This window comes from Panthera uncia, chromosome A2, assembly GCF_023721935.1.
Source record: "Panthera uncia isolate 11264 chromosome A2, Puncia_PCG_1.0, whole genome shotgun sequence".
Lineage (NCBI taxonomy): Eukaryota > Metazoa > Chordata > Mammalia > Carnivora > Felidae > Panthera > Panthera uncia.
Window position 1 is genome coordinate 148,526,471 of NC_064816.1, and position 20,036 is coordinate 148,546,506.

The 20,036-nt window shown below is 37.7% G+C and overlaps 1 protein-coding gene across 4 annotated transcripts in view; it reads left to right on the plus strand.

The window, feature by feature from the left end:
• The window catches only part of UBN2 (ubinuclein 2), a 77,438-nt gene extending 59,957 nt beyond the window's left edge, over positions 1-17,481 (plus strand). For all 4 annotated transcript variants that reach the window (XM_049641948.1, XM_049641947.1, XM_049641946.1 and 1 more), the window contains 3 exons: positions 3,354-3,585; positions 4,022-4,111; positions 7,137-17,481. In XM_049641948.1, the coding sequence (XP_049497905.1) occupies positions 3,354-3,585; positions 4,022-4,111; positions 7,137-7,186 (372 nt within the window). In that variant the 3' untranslated portion in view covers positions 7,187-17,481. The remainder of the gene's footprint in view (positions 1-3,353; positions 3,586-4,021; positions 4,112-7,136) is intronic.
• Positions 17,482-20,036: the final 2,555 nt, after the last annotated feature.

A 20,036-nucleotide genomic window follows, 5' to 3' on the forward strand; every position in this document is an offset into this window, starting at 1 on the left:
TTCTTTATATTTAATAACTTTCTGCTCAAGTCTTTCCTCTTCTTTCTTACCTTTCAGCCTGTCGATTTTCTATGAATTCTGTCTTTGCCACTTTATAATTCCCAAAATAATTCATTCCTTAAGCAAATGTTTATGAGATGTTTAATATGTGCCAGGCACTCTTCTAGGTGCTGGGGAAATAGAGTGAACATCATACTCAAGATTTCTCTTCTCATGGAACATATATTCCAGGTAGAGAGAGAAACAAAACACAAATTTTTTAAAAATATTTTAAGTGTAATGAAAAATTAAAACAATAATATGATAAAGTGTGATTGCTGCTAACATAGATAAGGGATTTTGGAAAAGCCTCTTTCAGGAGGCAACATTTGAGTGGGGAATTGAATAAGCAGGCCAGTCATTTGGAGATAGGGGGGAATGAACAGTCCAAACTAGAGTGAAGACACTGAGATAGGAAAGAGCCTGACATGTAGGCGTGCACATCTAGACTAGGGAGAGATGGAGAGGTGATGAGATCTGAGATCCAGCAGAACCATGTGATGGAGGACCTTGTAGGCCACGATGAGAACTTGGGGTGTTAATGTGTTCAGTGGGAAGCTTTTAGAGGGTCTTCAACAGGGGAGTGGTATGGTTTGATTTATATTCCAAAAGATTACACTGGGTGTCGTGGAGAATGGGGCCAAATTCCCTTATATATCCGTATACGTATATACGTATACGTATATATATATATATATGTATATGTATATATATATATATATATATATATATATATATATATATAAAATTCCCACCACGGGAAGAGCAAGGTTTTCTTTTATATTTTCTCCTGGAAATAAAATGTAGAGGTCACGGAAGTATTTTTGATTATGGAGCATCATCCTGAACTTTGCCTATTTACATTTGCCTGTTTTATGTTGACAACTTCTCCTATATGCTTCCGAATCATAACGATAGGATACCCAACTTTTGAAAGGTCTCCATCTCATAAGAGAGAGAAATTTATAAATGCCATGTAACATTCAGATAATCTGATGTTTCATTTTAATTTTAGAAACAAAAGTGGATATCAAAGTTTTTTGAAAGCACAAAATGTTAGTTATGGCATGGTATCATTTTCAATTGCTCAGTTACTTAATTTTGGAAGTTGCTCTGATTTACACTTTCCAGCTATTTTAATACTTCAGTTAGCCTCCTCTAGAAAAGCTTGAGTTCTCCTTATTAGCAGTATCTAATGTTCCTTACTACGGGGTTTACTTGGGGCAAACGGTATTGGAGTGTGTGCACCATATTATGCTGGGATTACAATAGAATTATGATTGAAAAAGAACTCTTATTCTTAAATTGATGCAGGATCCCTTCAATCCAAATTGCTTCCAAGCGTTATTTCTAACTTAGTAATTCTTTCAAATTGTATCTGTTTTGTATATCATGGTTGGCTCAGTAAGGGAAAGACCTGAAAATAAGAAAAATAGCCAAGTCCAAGCAAAAGTGATGGAGATTTGTACTTAAGTGTTGGAGGAACTGGTGGTTTAAAAAAAAAGTTTTTTTTAAGAAAAAGAATGAGTATGTTGACAATGAGTTCATCTTGTCTTGCTATTTTATGATGCCTAAAAACTAAGGTTTCAAGCCTGAGTGTTGAGAAAGAATGAGACTATTAATGATAGCCGTTGACAAATAGGGCGGGGTTGCATGATTGCAGGAGCTGATGAGTTCAGTTGTGGTTGATGAGTGTTCCATATCCAAGTGACATTCCTCACTGAGCTTTTAGACTTACAAGATTGAAACTGTGACGAAGTCAGAACTATGGATGTAAATTTGAGAGCTAACAAAGAAGAGAAGGGAAGGCTGTTGGAGAAAGAGTTGTAGAACTAGAATTGAAGCCTTCTTGAGGATATCCTTCATTTTTTGTTTAGCACTGGCATGGAACATTTGGTGTATCAATATATGTTATTGGCATATAAGTATGGGGAGATCATTTACATGGATTTTTCATGGATTAATTAAAAAATAGATCAGCCCCTTTATTAATTAGTAATGTTTACTGCAAGAGTAGTTAACACAGAGATAGACCTGATAATAGTTGACATTGATTACTGACTAAAAAATATTCAAAGAATTCAGTTTTGTTGACTAAATTTAGAACCGTAAAATTTTTGGCCAGGGAAACTTAGAATCGGTAAAGATAAGACTACAGAAGAAAATTCACAGTTGCAGAAACTATAATAATATCTGATACTGAAAAAATTTTACTGTAATTTTTGTTAATAAGTACATATAGAAAAGAAAGTCAAAATGGGGACAGATTATTGCTGAATAGAAAATTGTTCAAAGAATTAAATTAGCTTAATGAAGTATATTTAAGTAATTTCTCAGTGAAAGCTAATTACTGCTTGCATATTTCAGATTTAAATGTGTTTTTCATAAACATGGCATCAAAGCCCAGGCAGAGGAGTATTAAAACACCTTTTTACCTTAAGGAGTCTTAAGTTGAGAAAAGTAGTGAAAATGGAAACCAGCTTTCAGGGGTTAAGGAGAAACTAAATAATATGGAAATGGAGGGTATCATTTAGTAAATTTGATAACAAAAGGAGTACAAATAAGTCAGGTTTTTTCTAGGGGTTGAGGAAGAGCCAGGGATAGCTGTTGTTATAAACAAAACAGAACAAAAACAAAAAAACAAAAACACGAGGACTCTGTATGTGACAAAGCAGAGGAAACATGGGGAAAGGCGTAATACTAGATATTTGTACCAGAAAGTTCTGCATAGGTGGGATTCATGGCATGGTCAGATGGTTAGTCTTGGAGAAGAGACAGGTAAGGCTAATGATGAGGAAGAACATCTGGGATGGCCTCATTTCTTTAAGGCTTTATGATGAAAGCAGAGGGTATTGCATTAGGGGCTCTGAGAGAATCCTAGTCTGGAACAATAACCATGGGGATTGTGTCAGGAAGGTGGTAAAACAATGAAATTACATTTTGAAATTACATTATGATCATTTTCAAAGATCATATTGAAATTAAATGAAATTAATGGCTAGTGAGTGGCTCAGATCTAGGGTTTAGAAGCAAAAGTAGAAGTCTGAGGTGAGAAAGACGTGTTAATATAGACATTAAAATAAGTCAAGGAGTCTAAACTGGTGATGAAGAGCTGAGTAGAGAATTAGTTCCAAAACCAATATGGTAGCTCTTAGAAATACACTTTTCACCTCGGTCTTTATTTTCTGTCTCATGAAGTTTCTGTTAGAGTAGAGTTAGGACACAGTCTTGCGCCCATGAGGATATTAAATACAATAAATCAATTCAGGTTAAAGATTTGATTTCTTATGTATTTTGACCCCTGGTTTCTGCAGTCCACAGCAGGAGCATCATTATTGGCTAATGCCTCACCTCTGACTCTCATGACATCACCTTTGTCTGTAACAAATCAAAATGTGACTCCTTTTGGGATGCTGGGTGGCCTTGTTCCAGTGACCATGCCCTTCCAGTTTCCCTTGGAGCTACTTGGCTTTGGAACGGACACAGCTGGAGTGACAACCACCTCGGGATCTACCTCAGCCGCTTTCCACCATAGCCTAACTCAGAGTAAGTGGGGCTCTTTTAGTTACTTGCCTACCTAGTTTGACAGAACGGGAAAACTCATGAATTTATACTGATTGAGAGTAGTCCATTTGGAGTTAGTGAAGATTACAGAATTTTCTTTAAGAAATGCAGTTTAATTTCATTTATATAGAATAAATCAAATTGGTGGATTCAGAATTTATTTATAGTCCTTAAATGAACCATCTATACCACATTGCTATCTTAATGAAATTTATAATAAGAGGCAGTCAAATTTGCTGGGTTATTTGCATAAACGTATTTATATATGTACATTTTTTCAATGTATGTACTCTAAGGAGGACTTTGAAATCAGGGGCTGTGCTTAACATTATATAAATTAAACTATTTCCATTTTTTATCTAAGAGCAATTAAGTGTTAGATTGAAGAAGATCACTGACAGTTCTGTTTTTCTCTCAGATTTACTAAAGGGTTTACAGCCAGGAGCTCAGCATGCAGCAACACTTTCCCACTCACCTCTGCCTACACATTTACAGCAAACATTCAATGGTAAGAAAGCCACCTATTTTTTTCATCTCATAATATTTATATAGATTTATAGATTGGATTAAACATCTCTGGAAACTAAATGGGATGACAAAAGTTGGAAAAAACAGATTTTCACATGACTGAATCCTCATTAGCAACAAACTCCTTGTAAGGAGAGGAAATAGGTAAAGAGACCTTTTGTTACATGTGGAGAAAAAAAAATTTTTTTTGAGAGCAGAATAGCACGAGTGGAAGAGGGGCAGAGAGAGGGGAACAGAGAGAATCTTAAGCAAGGTCCACACCCAGCACGGTGCCCAGCATGGGGCTTGATCTCAGGAACGTGAGATCATGACCTGAGCCGAAACCAAGAGTAGGACATTGAACCCACCGAGCCACCCATACGCCCCTGAAGAAAACATTTTGAAGGTATTTGTTATATTGAAACGATAACGAAGAAGAGGATTCGTAAAACAGTGTACAAAAGTCATGTCCAGTAGTTGCAATAGTTCACATTTTGAAGGTTTACTAAGTGCCAGTTAGTCTTGTGACTACTGACGTGTATTAGCTAATTTAATCCTTACAACACCTGTGAGTGTGCTGATAACAATCCCCATTGTTATAGATCAGGAAACTGAATTAGAGATAAGCAACTTGCCCAAGATGATACAGTAGTAAGTGATCTGAGATACAAATCTGGGAAGTCTGACTTGGTACCTTTTCTGCCTTTTAGCAGTAATTCAGTTAATACCCTCCAAACTGTATGCGGTACACACTTGCAGCCCAGCTAGATCACTCTGAAATTAGATAGTGGACATTGGACATAACATATTGACCTCTAGGTTATTGCTTTCAACAGCAGTCGACCTCAGTAGACTGCTGATACTATTCTTGAAGGCCATTTTCAGGATCTTTTGAACAGAAATAAGTGTTCAACTGGCCTCTTAACTTTGCAGGTTGACTGGGATCTCACTATTCTTTTTGGCCACTGCATTTAAAATGATCTTTGAAGGGGCACCTGGGTGGTTCAGTCAGTTAAGCATCCGACTTCAGCTCAGGTCGTGATCTCACAGTTTGTGAGTTTGAGCCCTGTGTTGGGGTGTCTGCTGTCAGCACAGAGCCTGCTTCAGATCCTCTCTCCCCATCTCTTTCTGCCCCTTCCCTGCTCATTTTCTCTTTCCCTCTCTTTCTTCCTCTCTCTCAATAAATAAATAAATAAATAAACTTAAAAAAATAAATAAAATGATCTTTGAGGGACACCTGCGTGGCTCAGTTGGTTAAGTGTCTAGCTCTTGGTTTCAGCTCAGGTCATGATCTCATGCTTCATAAGATCAAGCTCCTTGAGAGAATGAATATAACTTCTCTATATTCATTTTATATATAATACAAACTTTTTCTGTAAAGGCCTCAACAGTAAATATCTTCAGCTTTGCAGGCCATATAGTCTCTATCACAACTACTCAACTCTGCCATTCTATTGCGAAAACAGCCATAGATAAATATGTAGCATGAGTGTGGCTGGGTTCCTATACAACTTTTTAAAGTAGTGGTGGGCCACATTTGGCCCTTGGGCCAAACCTTGGTCTAGACAATCTCACAGTCCAGTTAATATGAGTATTTTATTTTGTAGTTTCCCAAACCTGCTTTGAGCACAATCCTTCCTTGCCATTTTATGAATTTAATCATACCTTAGGTCACATCATTCTCCCTGCAAACACAAGTACATAAGATCTCATTATGAATGGAAAAACCAATTCCTTAGATGTTGTCACCAAAGTTATTTTAATAGTGTCCTATTTATACAGCTTTTGAAACAATCATCCTCTCTCATTGATACAACAGAGGATGTTTCTTCAATAGAGGCAGTTTTTTGTTTTATGTTTTACCAGAGTAATTTAGATACCACGTGAATGAACCTAGCAGTGTGACACATGGTCTCCTCCAGCCTTGAGGTTGATCTTGTAATACGGCAATTTGTTCCTTTTCACCTGTGTGTCTCTACCATTCATGCCTCCCCCTGCCTTTTGCTCTCAGGCTTAGGAGTGGGAGGCTTCATTGTCCTTGCTAAGGCAGTACCTTGTTAAACTTTCTCTATATTTTGTTGGCTCTTAAGGTCACTGGGTTCTAGTCTTGCCCATTTTAAATAGAGTAATCAACTAACTAAAATTTAAGAAATAAGTCAGCATATAAATAAATACATACAATAATCAACATTTTCCCAATTAAAAGCTAAAAACCATATGTAAGGAGCACCTGGGTGGCTCAGTCGGTTGAGCGTCCGACTTTGACTCGGGTCATGATCTCATGGTCTTGAGTTCGAGCCCCGCCTCAGGTTCTGTGCTGACAGCTCAGAGCCTACAGCCTGCTTCGGATTCTGTATCTCCCTCTCTCTCTGCCCTTCCCCTGCTCACGCGCTCTCTCTCTCTCTCCCTCTCTCTCTGAAAAATAAATGAACATTAAAAAAAAAAAACCACACATGTAAAACTAGAAACCGTTGTTCCCAGTTAGCAGACTTTCCTATCACTTACAACTTTTGCCAGGTTAGGACCAAAACAAAGACTCAGCTGGAATTTTCACTACCAGTGTATCCCATTTATTTACATAAATAATCGAGAATTAATTATCAAATGCTATGTCATGGCAAGGAATTTAATTTCACTTGCAAGAAAATGAAATTGACTTTGTCTTCTAAAGGGATCAAAAGATGTGGTAGGTTCCTTGAAGGTGGGGATTATGTCTTTTTTATGTTCCTTTGTGATCCTCATAGCATTTGACACAGTGGGTTCTGAGATGGATAATAATAGTATTTCAACTGAAAACCAATCGAACCACAGCCATTTGACTTAAGAGGATCTTTTTTGTTGAGTTCTCTTATGTTTCTCAACCTCTGTAATGCCATACATAGCATGTAAATTATTAAAGGTTATCTTTTTTAGCAGTGTCATTTCACGTGGAAATTAAACGTTAATTGTTCTCATTGCTCTGTTTGCTTTTAATATGTATTTTTATAACACACCGACACAGCCCAATTAAACATCTCTTTTCTCAGATGGAGGCCAAAGTAAAGGGGACACTAAATTACCACGGAAATCTCAGTGACTTCCCAGCGAGCAATGGAGATGAGACACTCAGCTGGCTGATGGAATCTACCTGATGGGAAAGTACTCATGTGGTCATAGGGCTGCTGTTCTGTCGATGTTTACATTCTCTCGTCCCAAGCACTGTGGTGAGGAGGAAAAAAGAAAAGAGAACATTACTTGAGTCAAGCCAGGTGCAGGAGGAAGAAATGCTTTCGTGCAAAGTTAGTGACCTGTGGTCTCCTCTAAAGAAAGACAAAGTGACCATATTAACTGACTTGAAAGAGACTCAGTTGTCAAACCCACAGAAGTACAAATTTGATTTTTTTCCCCGGGGGAGAAAGAAGGAATCTGAGGATTTGGGTAAACTCCATCCATCCTGGGGGTTGGATCTGAACACTTGTAGACATAATCGCATAATAAAAGGCAGTCTATCTGGAATTAGGCCAGTTTGTCAGGAGTAACAATCATGTTTATCTGAGTGGACTATGCAGCAAATTTGCCACACAACAAAATTAACGACCCTGTGTTTGATCCAGACAGTAGCTGAGGAAATCCTGTACTCTCACAAGTCCTGAACAAACTTGAATCTTCTCCAGTGTGTAGCAACCCCCCATGTAAATCAGTGGACTAAAGATGTTTCAGGAAAGTTATTTTAGCACAGTGATACATATTATTAAATCATCAAGATTTTTAAAAGTGAAGAAATTGAGCCTGTTGCTCTTAACAGACAAACTTAGATGTCCCCTTTTTGTAAAAGGGTCAATTTCATCTTCCATTCAGAAGCAGGTACTTAACTCTCCTTCAGGTGATTTGTGCATCTGGTATTGACTGGTTAATTCTTACTTCCATTCTTGATGTTAAAATGTGACTCTTCAGAAATGGGGATCTTTGACGTAGGGCTGCGACTTCGGTGCTCCTAGCCCCTGCAGGCCCAACACCCTGAACTGTAAACTTCCCCAGCCGCACCTCGGTTCACAACTTCTCCTGGTCTTGTAGCTAGTGGTACTTCAGGTGATTCTTAATTGTTGATAGAGACAGGCGTGAGTGTGTACTACACATGCCTCTTCGTTGGTCATTCAAATGGCATATATCTATTTTTGGAATTTTTAAGATAGTATTTTAAAGGGAGGAATTACATTAGGATCATTATGTGTATAAGGGATTATTTTTTATAACAATCACAGTGTATTTTTACTCCCTGTATCCAGTGTAGTGAAATTGATTTGGAGCATTTGGGATCTTCAAGCTTTATTAATATTTACTGAGAATATTGATATGTGAGTAAAGCTGCAGATAACGGGATAACAAAACTGCTCAGTTCTTATAGCTTCCTTATGCAAATACATACTCAACAAAGGATGTTAAGGGAGAAATTTATGGTTCTTTTTGAATATATTGGATTTGATTTTTTTTTTTTTCCCTCACCTTTGGTCTTGTCTCCTTTTCTCCCTATTTAGGCTTTTGAATGTTTTCAAACTATACCCATGATTGGTGTAAGCTTGATCCATTTATAACAATAGACTAACCTAAAAAACAGCATGAAATTGATAGTAGCAAGATTTGCATCTTTTTTCATTACAAGTCACCCTATACCCTTACATTTCTTCAAATAAGTGTATTAACCTGGCCCTTTTTTCCTTTTACAAGCACAAGTCCCAAATAGCCTATAGGACTGTGAATAAATTACCACAGATCTGTTCAGATCTGTATACCTATATTTTGACTTCAAAGTCACATTGGCTTGCTTCATAGCAACAAGTTAATAAGTAACTGAAAGCTTTAGTTCCAAGAACTTTTTACAGTAAGGGGAAAGGATTATTTCAAAGGAATCACTGATATAATTACTTGCCCCTAAGAATTTAGTTTACCAGTAAAACATAAGAATGTTGTATCAACCCCAGTTGGAAGGATATTGGGATGTTGCAGCGAGGCTTGACTTGAATCGAATATGTTTAATTAAAGGTTGTTTGGTTTTTTAAATTAGGGAAGCTTACCCACTTCTTGAGTTATTCGAGTGTAGTATACCTGTTGCTTTTATCTAATTTGGAAAAAGAAGTCTTTGCTAATACTCTATGGGAGTTTTCCTTTGGGAAGCAATAGCCTTTGTTTTACTTCCCACACCAGGAGAGAAGTCACAGTGCATACTAATCTCTCTTCCTGCTGATAATTGTGTATGTGTTCATCTGTGTGCATATGAAGATTTATTTATATATAAATTCATTACTAATGTAAGTCAGGGAATAATTTCGGTTTCTTAAATCCATCAGTTCTGAATCATGCTACGTGAAGATCCCTGACAATTCTTGGTTGTCATTAGAGAAGAACAGGATTATCAATTCTTCCCCCAAGTATTATTTTATAACTAACCATTAAAATTATCTGAAGGCTCTTGGCTCTGAAAAGTCCATATATATGGAGATGATATTCTATTCTCTTCACTCTTGATTCCTTGAGGACTGCTACCTGGTCCCCCCCCTTAGCCCCCCACCACATTTTCACTAACTTTCGTCCATTTCAATCAAGACGACCCTTTTATGTTGTACAAATGAAACAAACATCTTTATATTTCTTAATAGATAAGTATGACCAGAGAGCTCCTAGATGTAAATACAGAACTGTTTCTTTTCTAGATCATAACATTGAAAATGGTGTCCATACTTTATGGGTGCCTGTCTTTACAGTTTTTCTTACTAAATACAACCATATAAATTGGTTATTTTTTAGCACAGAGACTTGTGACTCATACTGTATTTTTGCACTTAAAAGTCAAATCGTGTTATTTTTTAAAACGGTGAGTAATTGGAAAGGATATAGAGCAATGTGTATTTCTGAAGAGCATTAGCAACATCCCAATGCAAAAATAATCAGCACACTTAATTATGTCCCAGTCAGCGGGATTCTTGATTCAGGAAAATTAAGCTGTTTTGTTTTCAACTGTCGTGTATTTTAAATTGCCTTCACTGATGTATAAGCTGTTACTGTACATACAAGTTAATCCTCAGTATTCACAAGCAATAACGGTCAGCAGAGTTGTCTTCAGAGATAGCAGTGCTGAGCCTCAGTTGGAGACTGTTTGGGAGCAAAGTGTCAAGCTCATTCAGAGCCTCCAAAGTCAATGCAAGCAATAATTCCACTATAACTCAATTCTAATTCTTTCTCACATGCTTCTCAAATCCAAGTGTAAAAGAAATCATGGTTTTAAAACAGCCTGAAGAAAAACGTTTTGGAAAAAGAAGTGAAGTTAATCTGAAGTCACAAAATCCCGATATTCTGAGGAAATCAGAGGATTGTGTTAGTACATTCTGTCATGCCTGCCACCCCTTTGATGGATGTTGTTACCCCAAATTACATTTTTTTTATATCCTAGAAGTTGAATAGGGTGTATTGCATCACCGAGGTAGGAGGAAGAACCGGGCACATACATGTTTGGATACTGTGGGTTTGACACCTGTTTGAAAACAACGTATTGGGAAAGATTTTTAACCCAGGATCCCCAACCACCCACCCCACCCCACCCCACCCCACCCGCTCCAAAGCAGATCTAAATTGTTTACTACCCAGGGTTGGAAAGGGCAGACACGTCTAGTCTGTTCCGGTTGCCCTTACCACTCCCCTTTCCACCTCTACTTGGTTCAAGACGTTTTCTGAAATGGAAATTCTGCTGTTAATCAAACTGCCATTGATTGTGAGAACTCTATGTCCCTTGGGATCATCTCTTAGAACTCCAGTTATCTATCATATTTGCTGCTACATTTGTAACATGAACTTTGCCTGTATTGGTCGATTTTAATCTAATTTACAGTTCTTCATTTCTAGGAGGTTTTGTCATATAACTTGACCCATGTATAGAGTTAGGATACTTTATTTTAGGAGTGTACCGTAAAAGCACACTGGTTGGTCCCTGTATTCTTTTTATTATCACTTAGGTTTTGAATTTATGTTTGCCTTTTTGGTTCGTTGATGTTTTGTTTTGCTTTGTTTTAAATTAGAAATAGAAGAGTGAGAAAAATCTATAATCAGGCCAAACTTGAGAACTTTCCCTTGTGCTTCAGCACTATAGTTTCTGCTGACCATATGTTCTCAAAAGGGGCACTTTTACTTTCTCTTGTGCATGTATGATTGTTTTGTTATGTTTTTTGCTTTTGTAATAAGCAGAAGAAAAATGCAGTAGTAGGTAAATGATTACAAACATGTTCTGCAATTTTATTTTATAAAATTTAAGGGGAAAAGTTTAACTCTCTGTAAATCATTTCTTAGCTCTGGTAAAATGCTTATTCCTCTAAAACACGCTCAATTCAGGCCTTTGTCTTCGTTAAGTGCCTTTTTTTTCTTTCTTTTTCCCCCTCTTGAAAGTGTTCTCAGATATCCTAAAGTACAGGCTAATAAGTCAGGGGATTCAGGAGGAAGAATCTCATACTTGCCAACATCATGTCATGCTGTAATATTATTCTTCCTTTTTTTGTTTTATAAGTATAAGGATATATGTATAAGATACATACATACATATATATGTATACATATGTAATATACATATCCATATATATACATATATATACATATACATATATATACATATACATGTGTGTGTGTGTGTGTGTGTGTGTGTGTGTGTGTGTGTGTGTATAACTAGTAGCTGCTGTACCATCGCATCCTTTCCAAACACACTCCTTTCAGTGTTTGCAAAACTTCTGGCTTGTTTATTCCATTGTTTTAGTCAATTCAAATGGGTAGATTGGGAAACTGTCTTTATACAAGATGCTATCTTCCCCCTTTGAGTATCTGTTTGTAGAAGTTAACAAAAATACCTAAATATAATAAGTCACTTATTTCAAGTAAAATAAATTTAGTGGACTCATTGACCATCCTGGATGTAACCCACTGCTCTGTGCCCTTCAAACTTGGCATGAGTACTATTGGAGAAAGCATTGGAGTAACAGTCTTTTGTGGGTCAAGTTGATAAGGAGCACTTATCAAGTTATGGCAGGCAAGACTAAAGACATGGGCAGCTAGAGTCAGAAGCTCGGTGTTGTATCTGAATAAGTTTTGAACAAAGATGGCAACTTTGTCAACATTAAACGTGCATCAGATTTTTCTCTGGGAAATTATTTTTGAAGAATTCATATAGCTGCATATCTGTGAAAAGGTTGATAAACTCAGAAAGACTTCAGATACTCATGTAAACACTCATATAACCTATAGCATTCTTGAGAGATCTTCAGTTTTCTTTTTATTTGCCAGATAATTACATCTGGCTTACTCTGATTTTATGGTTATTTAGATTTCTCCCTTGAACAAACTGGCCTAATTTTCGGTATCTAAGATTCATCTGTTTCTTGTTAAAAACAGGTATGATACATTAAGGGAGACTAAGTTGAACCAATCCTCAAAGCCCAGTACAAATATATCTAATAAGTGCCCCCTTTTAAAGACATTTTAATTGGGAAGAGGAGACGGGTGGCGAACAAGAAAGCAGCGGCTCCTGGTAGCGCTACCTGAGAGCACAGCGCTTATCTGGCAGCCTCAGTTCGGGCGAGTCATTCTTGAATTACTATATTTAACAGGGGGAATATCATTTAACCTTCGTGCCTCAGACTACCCATTCGAAAATTGGGTATAATAATATTCACCTACCTCCCAGGGATATCAGAGACTTTACTATTTCAAAAATACTTTGAGTTTTTCTAAATGTCCTATAGATTTAAAAAGTATCACCATCTTCCCGCAGAGGCTAAAAAAATGTGTCCCCATGATGGGTATAAAAAGCACCATATGATTTTTAAGTTTAAAGAAGAATCACTGGAATTCTAATTCAGATGCATATTATTTAAACATATTTGTGGTGGGATGAAAATGGTTAGTTTCAGGTTAACAAGTGGGGAGGGGGAATAACACTAAGTTGCTTAATTGTAAGTAGATTTTCTTTTTTAGCCTTTTATGGTGTTAATACATGTGTGATTTTTGCCAAGGCCGTGGAGCTGCAGCTAGGTAAAGGTTGGGTGATTGGCTACTGAAGTTGATAAATGATCCTGAAAGTTTTTTCCGTCTCACTTTTCCATCTTCTCAGTCTGCTTTCCTTAGAGCACTTGTTTGGTGATGGAAAGCTAAGCTTTTAGCTTCTAAGCAGGAATGGACAACTCCTCATTCTTGTAAATCAGAGACTGTGTACTATTCATGTCACTACTGGCTTCTCTGGCTTTGCCCTGAAGGAGCAGGCGCTACACGCCGTCAGCTGGGTGTACCGTTAGCCCGGCCACCTCTGTGTAATTCAGGCTCCTTCCACCCGCGACGGAGGCGGAGTCATCTGCCACTCAGGTTACAGAAGAATGGGGAGAGGGGAGGCAGGATTCACTTCTTAGCTGGGACACGGGTGGGAAGGGTGGGGGTAGAAGGAAACCGGTTTTTGCTCATCTCTAAGGAAGAAACGAAGATCATTTTATCCCACTTTCCATCCTGGCATATTAAGTAGTGATGCTTACAATTTTCCTTTATCGTTTCAAACAACAGCAACAGCGGGAAAAAATGGATGCTGCATTTTTAGTTAGGGCTAAATGCTAAGCAACAATTATTAGAGAGTGTGTGCAGAATTAAATTACAGCACAGATTCAGGGTCAGGAAAGAGAATGTAGACCGTAAGGAAGAAATTATCCAGCTCAAGTGAGTCAAGAGAAAGCACCATGCCCAAGCAGACCGAGCATCTGGGTTAATTCCCACAACTGGCCAAGGCCCATTTAATATCTAGTGATAGGATGTTTTTCCTTAAAAATCACTTTTTGGTTGTTTACTGCTTTTTCCAGATAAGGCCTTAGTTAGTAACCTCTAAATATCAGCTATGCAGATAAACGTACTCTTTATTTTCCACATTTCCCTCTTTTTCCATGCTTCAGATAATAGATGTTAAATGACTTCTACCCAAAGAAATAAGGCATAAGGGTTTTGTTGAATGTGTGTTTGTTCCTCTAGGGAAAATTAACAGAAGCATAACACAGAGATATTTTGTGTGTTCCTCTATCCTAAAATGTGAACTTTATATTCAAAAACTTAAGTACAGATCCTTTTACTGGTGCAAAACTGTAGTTAGAATCATGGAGTGTCTTTGGGTTGTTAAGATAAAATAGTCCCAGTGTTCAGTTCTGAGAACGTTTTAGATTCTGTGGCACAGTGTTCAGGTTTATAGAGCTGAACAGTTGGTCAGACTCTAATTAAAAATAGCTTTGAATGTTTAATGTTGAATTCCTTCTTTCCTCATTCTTCTTACCTCTAGTTTGAGCTCTTAAGTTAACCATTTCATCAGCTAGTTGCTACACTAGAATATCACTTGCATGTTGTCAAGAGTCTGGGGCAGAAAGGTTAGACTTTCACCTCCTTTTCTCACTCACCTGGCCCATCTTTCCTGTGTCTCCACTGAATTCAGAAGGGAAGACTACGGTACAGGCATCGTCCAGGAGACTGTTTATATCCTAGCACAGACTCAGACAGGAACTCAGAGGAGTTTAATGAGACTGTCTTTGAACAACTTGACAGTAAATGACATTTTTCTCAGATACTCCCAAAGTACTGTTTGCTTGAAAGTAGCTATTTGTGACCTTTATTTAATTTCCTCATACTGTAATTCTTGAACTTCTCAGTCTTTCTTACCTATTTCTATTTAGAATAGGTTAGCAGTTTTCTGAACTGTTTCCCAAACAGGTCAAGAATACTTCCAGAAATCTCAGTAGTATAGTTAAGGGGGTCTGTATTTCCAGGATTTGGAATCATCACTGGTGACTGGAATTTTTTTTTCTCTTCTCCCTTGTATTAAAAACTAGATTACTCTCCTGCTACACAGTGTGGTAGCTGTAATTCATGGCCTCCTCTTGATACTTTTCAAGGCTATTCAAAAAAGATGCAGACTTTTATCAAGGGCTCTTATTTCTCCTAATACTCTTCCTTGCTTATTTTCATACCGCCCCTGGAATAAACCTACTTTTGCAAAGGCCTGAGTCACACAGGCCATATAAATTCTTGCCAGTTTTAATGTTCCTCAGAAGACTCTGCCCATTATTTTCTCCCATTTTGCTAAGAATAATATAATTCTATTTTACCTTAAATCTAGTTTTAAAATATTTTGTAATAGAGCACTAATGGAAACCTAATTGAAATACAAAAAAGATAACTATTCCTCAAGATAACTTGGAAATACTTTTGTTTTTGAAGTTAACAGCTCCACCTACCCCCAAGCACATTTCAGAGTCAGCAGTAACGAAGACCAGCCACTTGGCATCTTTTTCTGTGTGACAACCTGCCTTTAATTTGTCAGATCTTACCTACCTTGTATTTTCTGTCCTCGCAACCATAAACTTTTCTCATTTTTGGCTGTCGTGTGCTGTTTGCAGGGTTGACGTGCCCTGTGGCAGCACATAGGATTTTTCTTTCCCAAACCTGCAAATTTACCAAGGATGACCCCGGTTTGGGCAAGGGGCATTAAAAGACAAAGAAGTTATTCTCAGCTGATAAAAGTATTGCTGTTTTTATATAGTGAGTTTAGAAAATTGGCCAAAGATGGCCAACTTTTTAAATCCTGGCTATGCCTACATAATTAATTACATATCCCGTCTGAGACCTTCTGATAAGTAAGGGGCCCTTCCACCAGTAGAGGCAGGTTTGCAACCTACAGATAATTTCCTCTGGCCAGCCATAGAAAAGATTCAAACTTTGTACTGTCCTTTTGTTGGCTGTCGTTGAAAAATTATATTATAGAAAGTATCAAAAATATCAAACTGTTCTTAAGAAGAGTATATAATGTGGGGCTTGCCTTTGTGTTTTGCTCACTAAACGTTGTCAAGCTTAAAAGAAAAGGAAATGAAATCTCTGGCTGGTGAAAATTTTGTGCCCCAAACAATACGTTAATCAAAGTCTACCAAGGTAACTAAGTGATGGGTGTTTTCTCTCTTTCATTACAAGCAAGAAAGTTTATTCACAGTTGTAAAATTATAGCGGAACTGCAGACCTATTTGCTATAACTGATTGGAAATAAAGATTCTGATTTTTAGTCTGGGTAAGCACATATTTCCAACACTTGTGGTATGCATTTTGATAAGGGAGAGACTTTTGTTTGGTAACAGAAGGAAAAAACAGGACTTATTTATACAGTGAACGTTCACTCTGTAGAGGAACTTCCCTCCAGGTACACATCTTCCTCTTACCTTAGCCGCCTCCGCACTTGGTAGAGATGCCAACATGTTTCACAACCGATCTTGAAGGAAGGAGCCTAAAGAATTGCTGCTCCTCTGGGTGAAAGGCACTGATTACTGTATCGCGTTTGTTTGTAGGGAGGTGCGTTTTTGCTCACTTGAAGGGATATACTGTATTTTAAATAAGTGTGTGACTTAATATTTGGGGATTTTTTTTTTCCTCCTTTAAAACTGGACCTGAACACAGCTTTGAGTTGATATTTGTAATAATCTCAGGACCTGAAAGATTGTAGCATTTAGTGTGTCTTAAAAATTATGTACTGTACCAGCCATGGATTTTTGTAAATATACCTGTCTCCCTTTTTTGTATTATTTTAGTAAAAAAAATAATAAATTTAAATAAAAGGGGGTGGTGATGACATGTGAATGGGTGTGGGTATGTATGTGTGTGTGTTTGTATAAGGCTCTTTTGAGACGAACTGGTGCTTGTTTAATTTCCGGCTCTGAGGAGAGCAGGAATATGGCCAAACTGCTGCTACCGACCCTGCACTGAGCCCAGGTGTTTCCATTTTGTCTTTCCCAGTGCTTGATTGGACGCGGGCCACCAGGAAATGACTCAGAAGCTAAACTCTTCTTCCCACTGCCACCTTGCCTTTGCATTCTCGGTTCTGCACACCCTTTGAACTTCCGTGGCAAAGCTTTCCAAACTCTGGGTGGCTTGTCGGTCTGTAGTTTTCAGAGAGCTCTTGTCACTATTTTCTAAGAAGAAAGAAGGACAGGTAAATTTCGTAACCAAAAAATGATCACACATTTCAGAAAACCCTGATGAATTCTGGACATGTGAGAGGGCTTAAACATTCCTAAATGTGGATCTGTGAATTGAGAAAATCAGCCCCGTGGATATACGCCTTCAGTGCAGGGAAAAAATTTTTTTTTTTTTTTTTTTTTTTTTTTTTTTTTTTGTTGCAACAGCCTTGCTCATATTCCAGGTATAGTTAGCAAATCCCTGTTTTAACACAGGAGCCTTATTTGATTCCGTGTAGATGTTTCCTGTCTATCCTTTGTGACAGGACCTTTTACATGAGTGTTTTTTCTTTTTGTATGTGTTATGTGTTGTATTAAATAAAGAGGAATGTACATATTACTCTTGTGTCTGTTGTATTATTGGGCTAACTTGGATTTTAATACCTCATTCTTTTAGTAGTGGTTGAGTATATGTTGTCTGTATTGTACTGTGCTGAGCGCTATCAGATACAGAAGTAAAGGGCAGGGGCCCCACCTTCAGGGTATTGACAAACACTTTGCAGTCTCATGACAAGTTAAAAGGTAACAATTCGAAATTTGTCACAAGGGTGTGGTCCATTGCTGCTTGACATGTGAGTTCAGAACAGGGAAGAAATTGGACTGGAGCGATCTGGGAAGATTTTGTCAATTGGATGGCACTGAGCTGGGTCTCAGGATACTGGGATTTGGCTAGGAAGAAGGAAAGGGGAATGTCCCGAGCAGAGTCAGGAAATAGACGAGGCTGGTGTGAGGTGTATACTGGGATTGGTAGAAGCCAGACTGTGGAAGTCCTGGAATGTAGGCTTGCTAGGTTCTTCCTCCGGGTTATAGGGTGTGTGTGTGTGTGTGTGTGTGTGTGTGTGTGTGTGTGACAGAAAGCAAGGAATACTACTACTAGGGTCAAAGTTTGAAATGTAGATATGGGAATTCGGCAGAACTGATCATCTTTGGGGTGTCTGGCTGGCTCAGTTGCTGGTAGAATGTGCAACTTGATCTCAGGGTCATGGGCTCAAGGCTCATGTTGGGGATAGAGATTACTTAAAAAAAAAAAAAAAAAAAAAAAAAGACCCCCAAACAAGAAGTGATCACCTTTTCAATCCTTACTTGTAGAAGACCTCTGGAGAAAATATTATTAAGATAAAGAGTAGAAAAAGAATTCAATCTTAGAACTCTGGTGAAAGAGTGGGGAAAAGATGACATAGAAAGCAACATGTGAGAGAAATTGAACAGTTTGTCATTTATAAGCGAATATGTATATATGCATAGAAAATACAGAAAAGACATATACCCCAAAGTATAGAGTGATTATATGAGTGTTTTATTCCTTTTACTTATGCATATTTTTGGTGCGTTATCATTAAGAGGAAGAATTTTTAAAAGGGATGGTCCTCATGCATGGGGGAGAGCGTAGGCTGCAAATGCCCTCACTAAAAAACAATATTTAAAGACAGATACGCCAAAGCAGATTCTTGGTAGTAATAGCCCCTAAAGGTATCTATCGTTATTCAACTACATTCACCTATGTTGTCACCATCTTGTATATTAACATATTTAAAGGTGTTATCGTAAGCAAGATATTTTTAAATCTGTAATTTCCCCGAGTTTATTTGACCATGGAATTTTTTCCGTGTAACTCCAATTAACATTAGGCATGTAAAGCACTTATCACGGTGACGCGTATTAAGTACTAGGTAAATGTTAGCTTTTATCATCAGTCAACCTAGTTCTGTTTTATTATTATTTCTGTAGTTTGGAAAAGTTTCTAAGAAGATACTTGGCCCAAGGAGTTAAGGATTTCAGAATAACCTTTAGAGAGCCAACAAGTAATCCAGAAATGCTCCCAGCCTTCCAGAGTTGAACGAGGGCCAGGTGTCCAGAAGGGGTTCTTCAAAGGAGTATAGTGGAATATATGCAGCAGGAAGTACTTCTGACACTGTCCATGGAGGCAAGAAATTGTCTCAGGCCTGAGCTCTGCCACAGGAGAGTGGTTGGTTAGGAAACGGGTGCATGGAACAGTTCCTAGTGATGGAGTTCAAAGGCAAAGTGAACCAATTGGTGCTGGAGTTAGTTACTTTGCTTTTATAAGTTTATTCAAAGGGAGAAATGGATGGTACAAGGATTTCTGTACAGTGGTAAACGATTGAAACAGCCTAATGCCATGTTAGGATTTGGTTCAGTAAACAAAAATAATACTAAGTAAAAAAAATTTTTTAATAAGAAATGACCAAGATATCCAGGCATTAAGAAAGAGCAGACATAAATATAAATGCACACTGGCGCAGAAAAATAGAAAAACCAACACTCCCAAGTCCAGAGGCGTGGTGTGAGTGCTTGTTCTGTATCCTTTTACTTAAATGTATTTTCAACAAACGTGGATGATGTGAGAAAGGGCTTTTGTTGGTTTGTTTTTAAGAAACAGGTGGGCTTGGTGGAAGAAAGAAAAATGGGAAAGAGGCTCTTCCCTGTCTCATCACTGGGAAAAGGGAAAAGACCTTATTTCTTCTACTCAGATCCTGCTAGAGCCCCAAATTGGCTCTGTTTTGGAGGGAAGGCACAATGAACTGCTTGATTTAAAATCAAAATTTTCTTTGGAAAAGATTATCCTTGTACTTGGTTAAAAAAAAAAAAAGTACCAAGTACATGGGCATACAGAGTGCAAAGCGTGTCTTTCCTGGCTATAGTCCCTGTTTTCTTTGCTCAGAGCAACCACTGCTACGAATTTCTCCAGCTATAAGTATAAATATGTACCTGACTCTTTAACATAAATTCAGCATACGCACTTTGCTGCACAGTACCTAGCATTTTTTCCAGTTGTCTCAGAGATCATTCCACATCAGTACATAGGGGTCTGTTCTGTTCTTTTTGACAGTTCACAGTCTTCCATACTTACGGTATCATCACGGTTTATTGTATTTA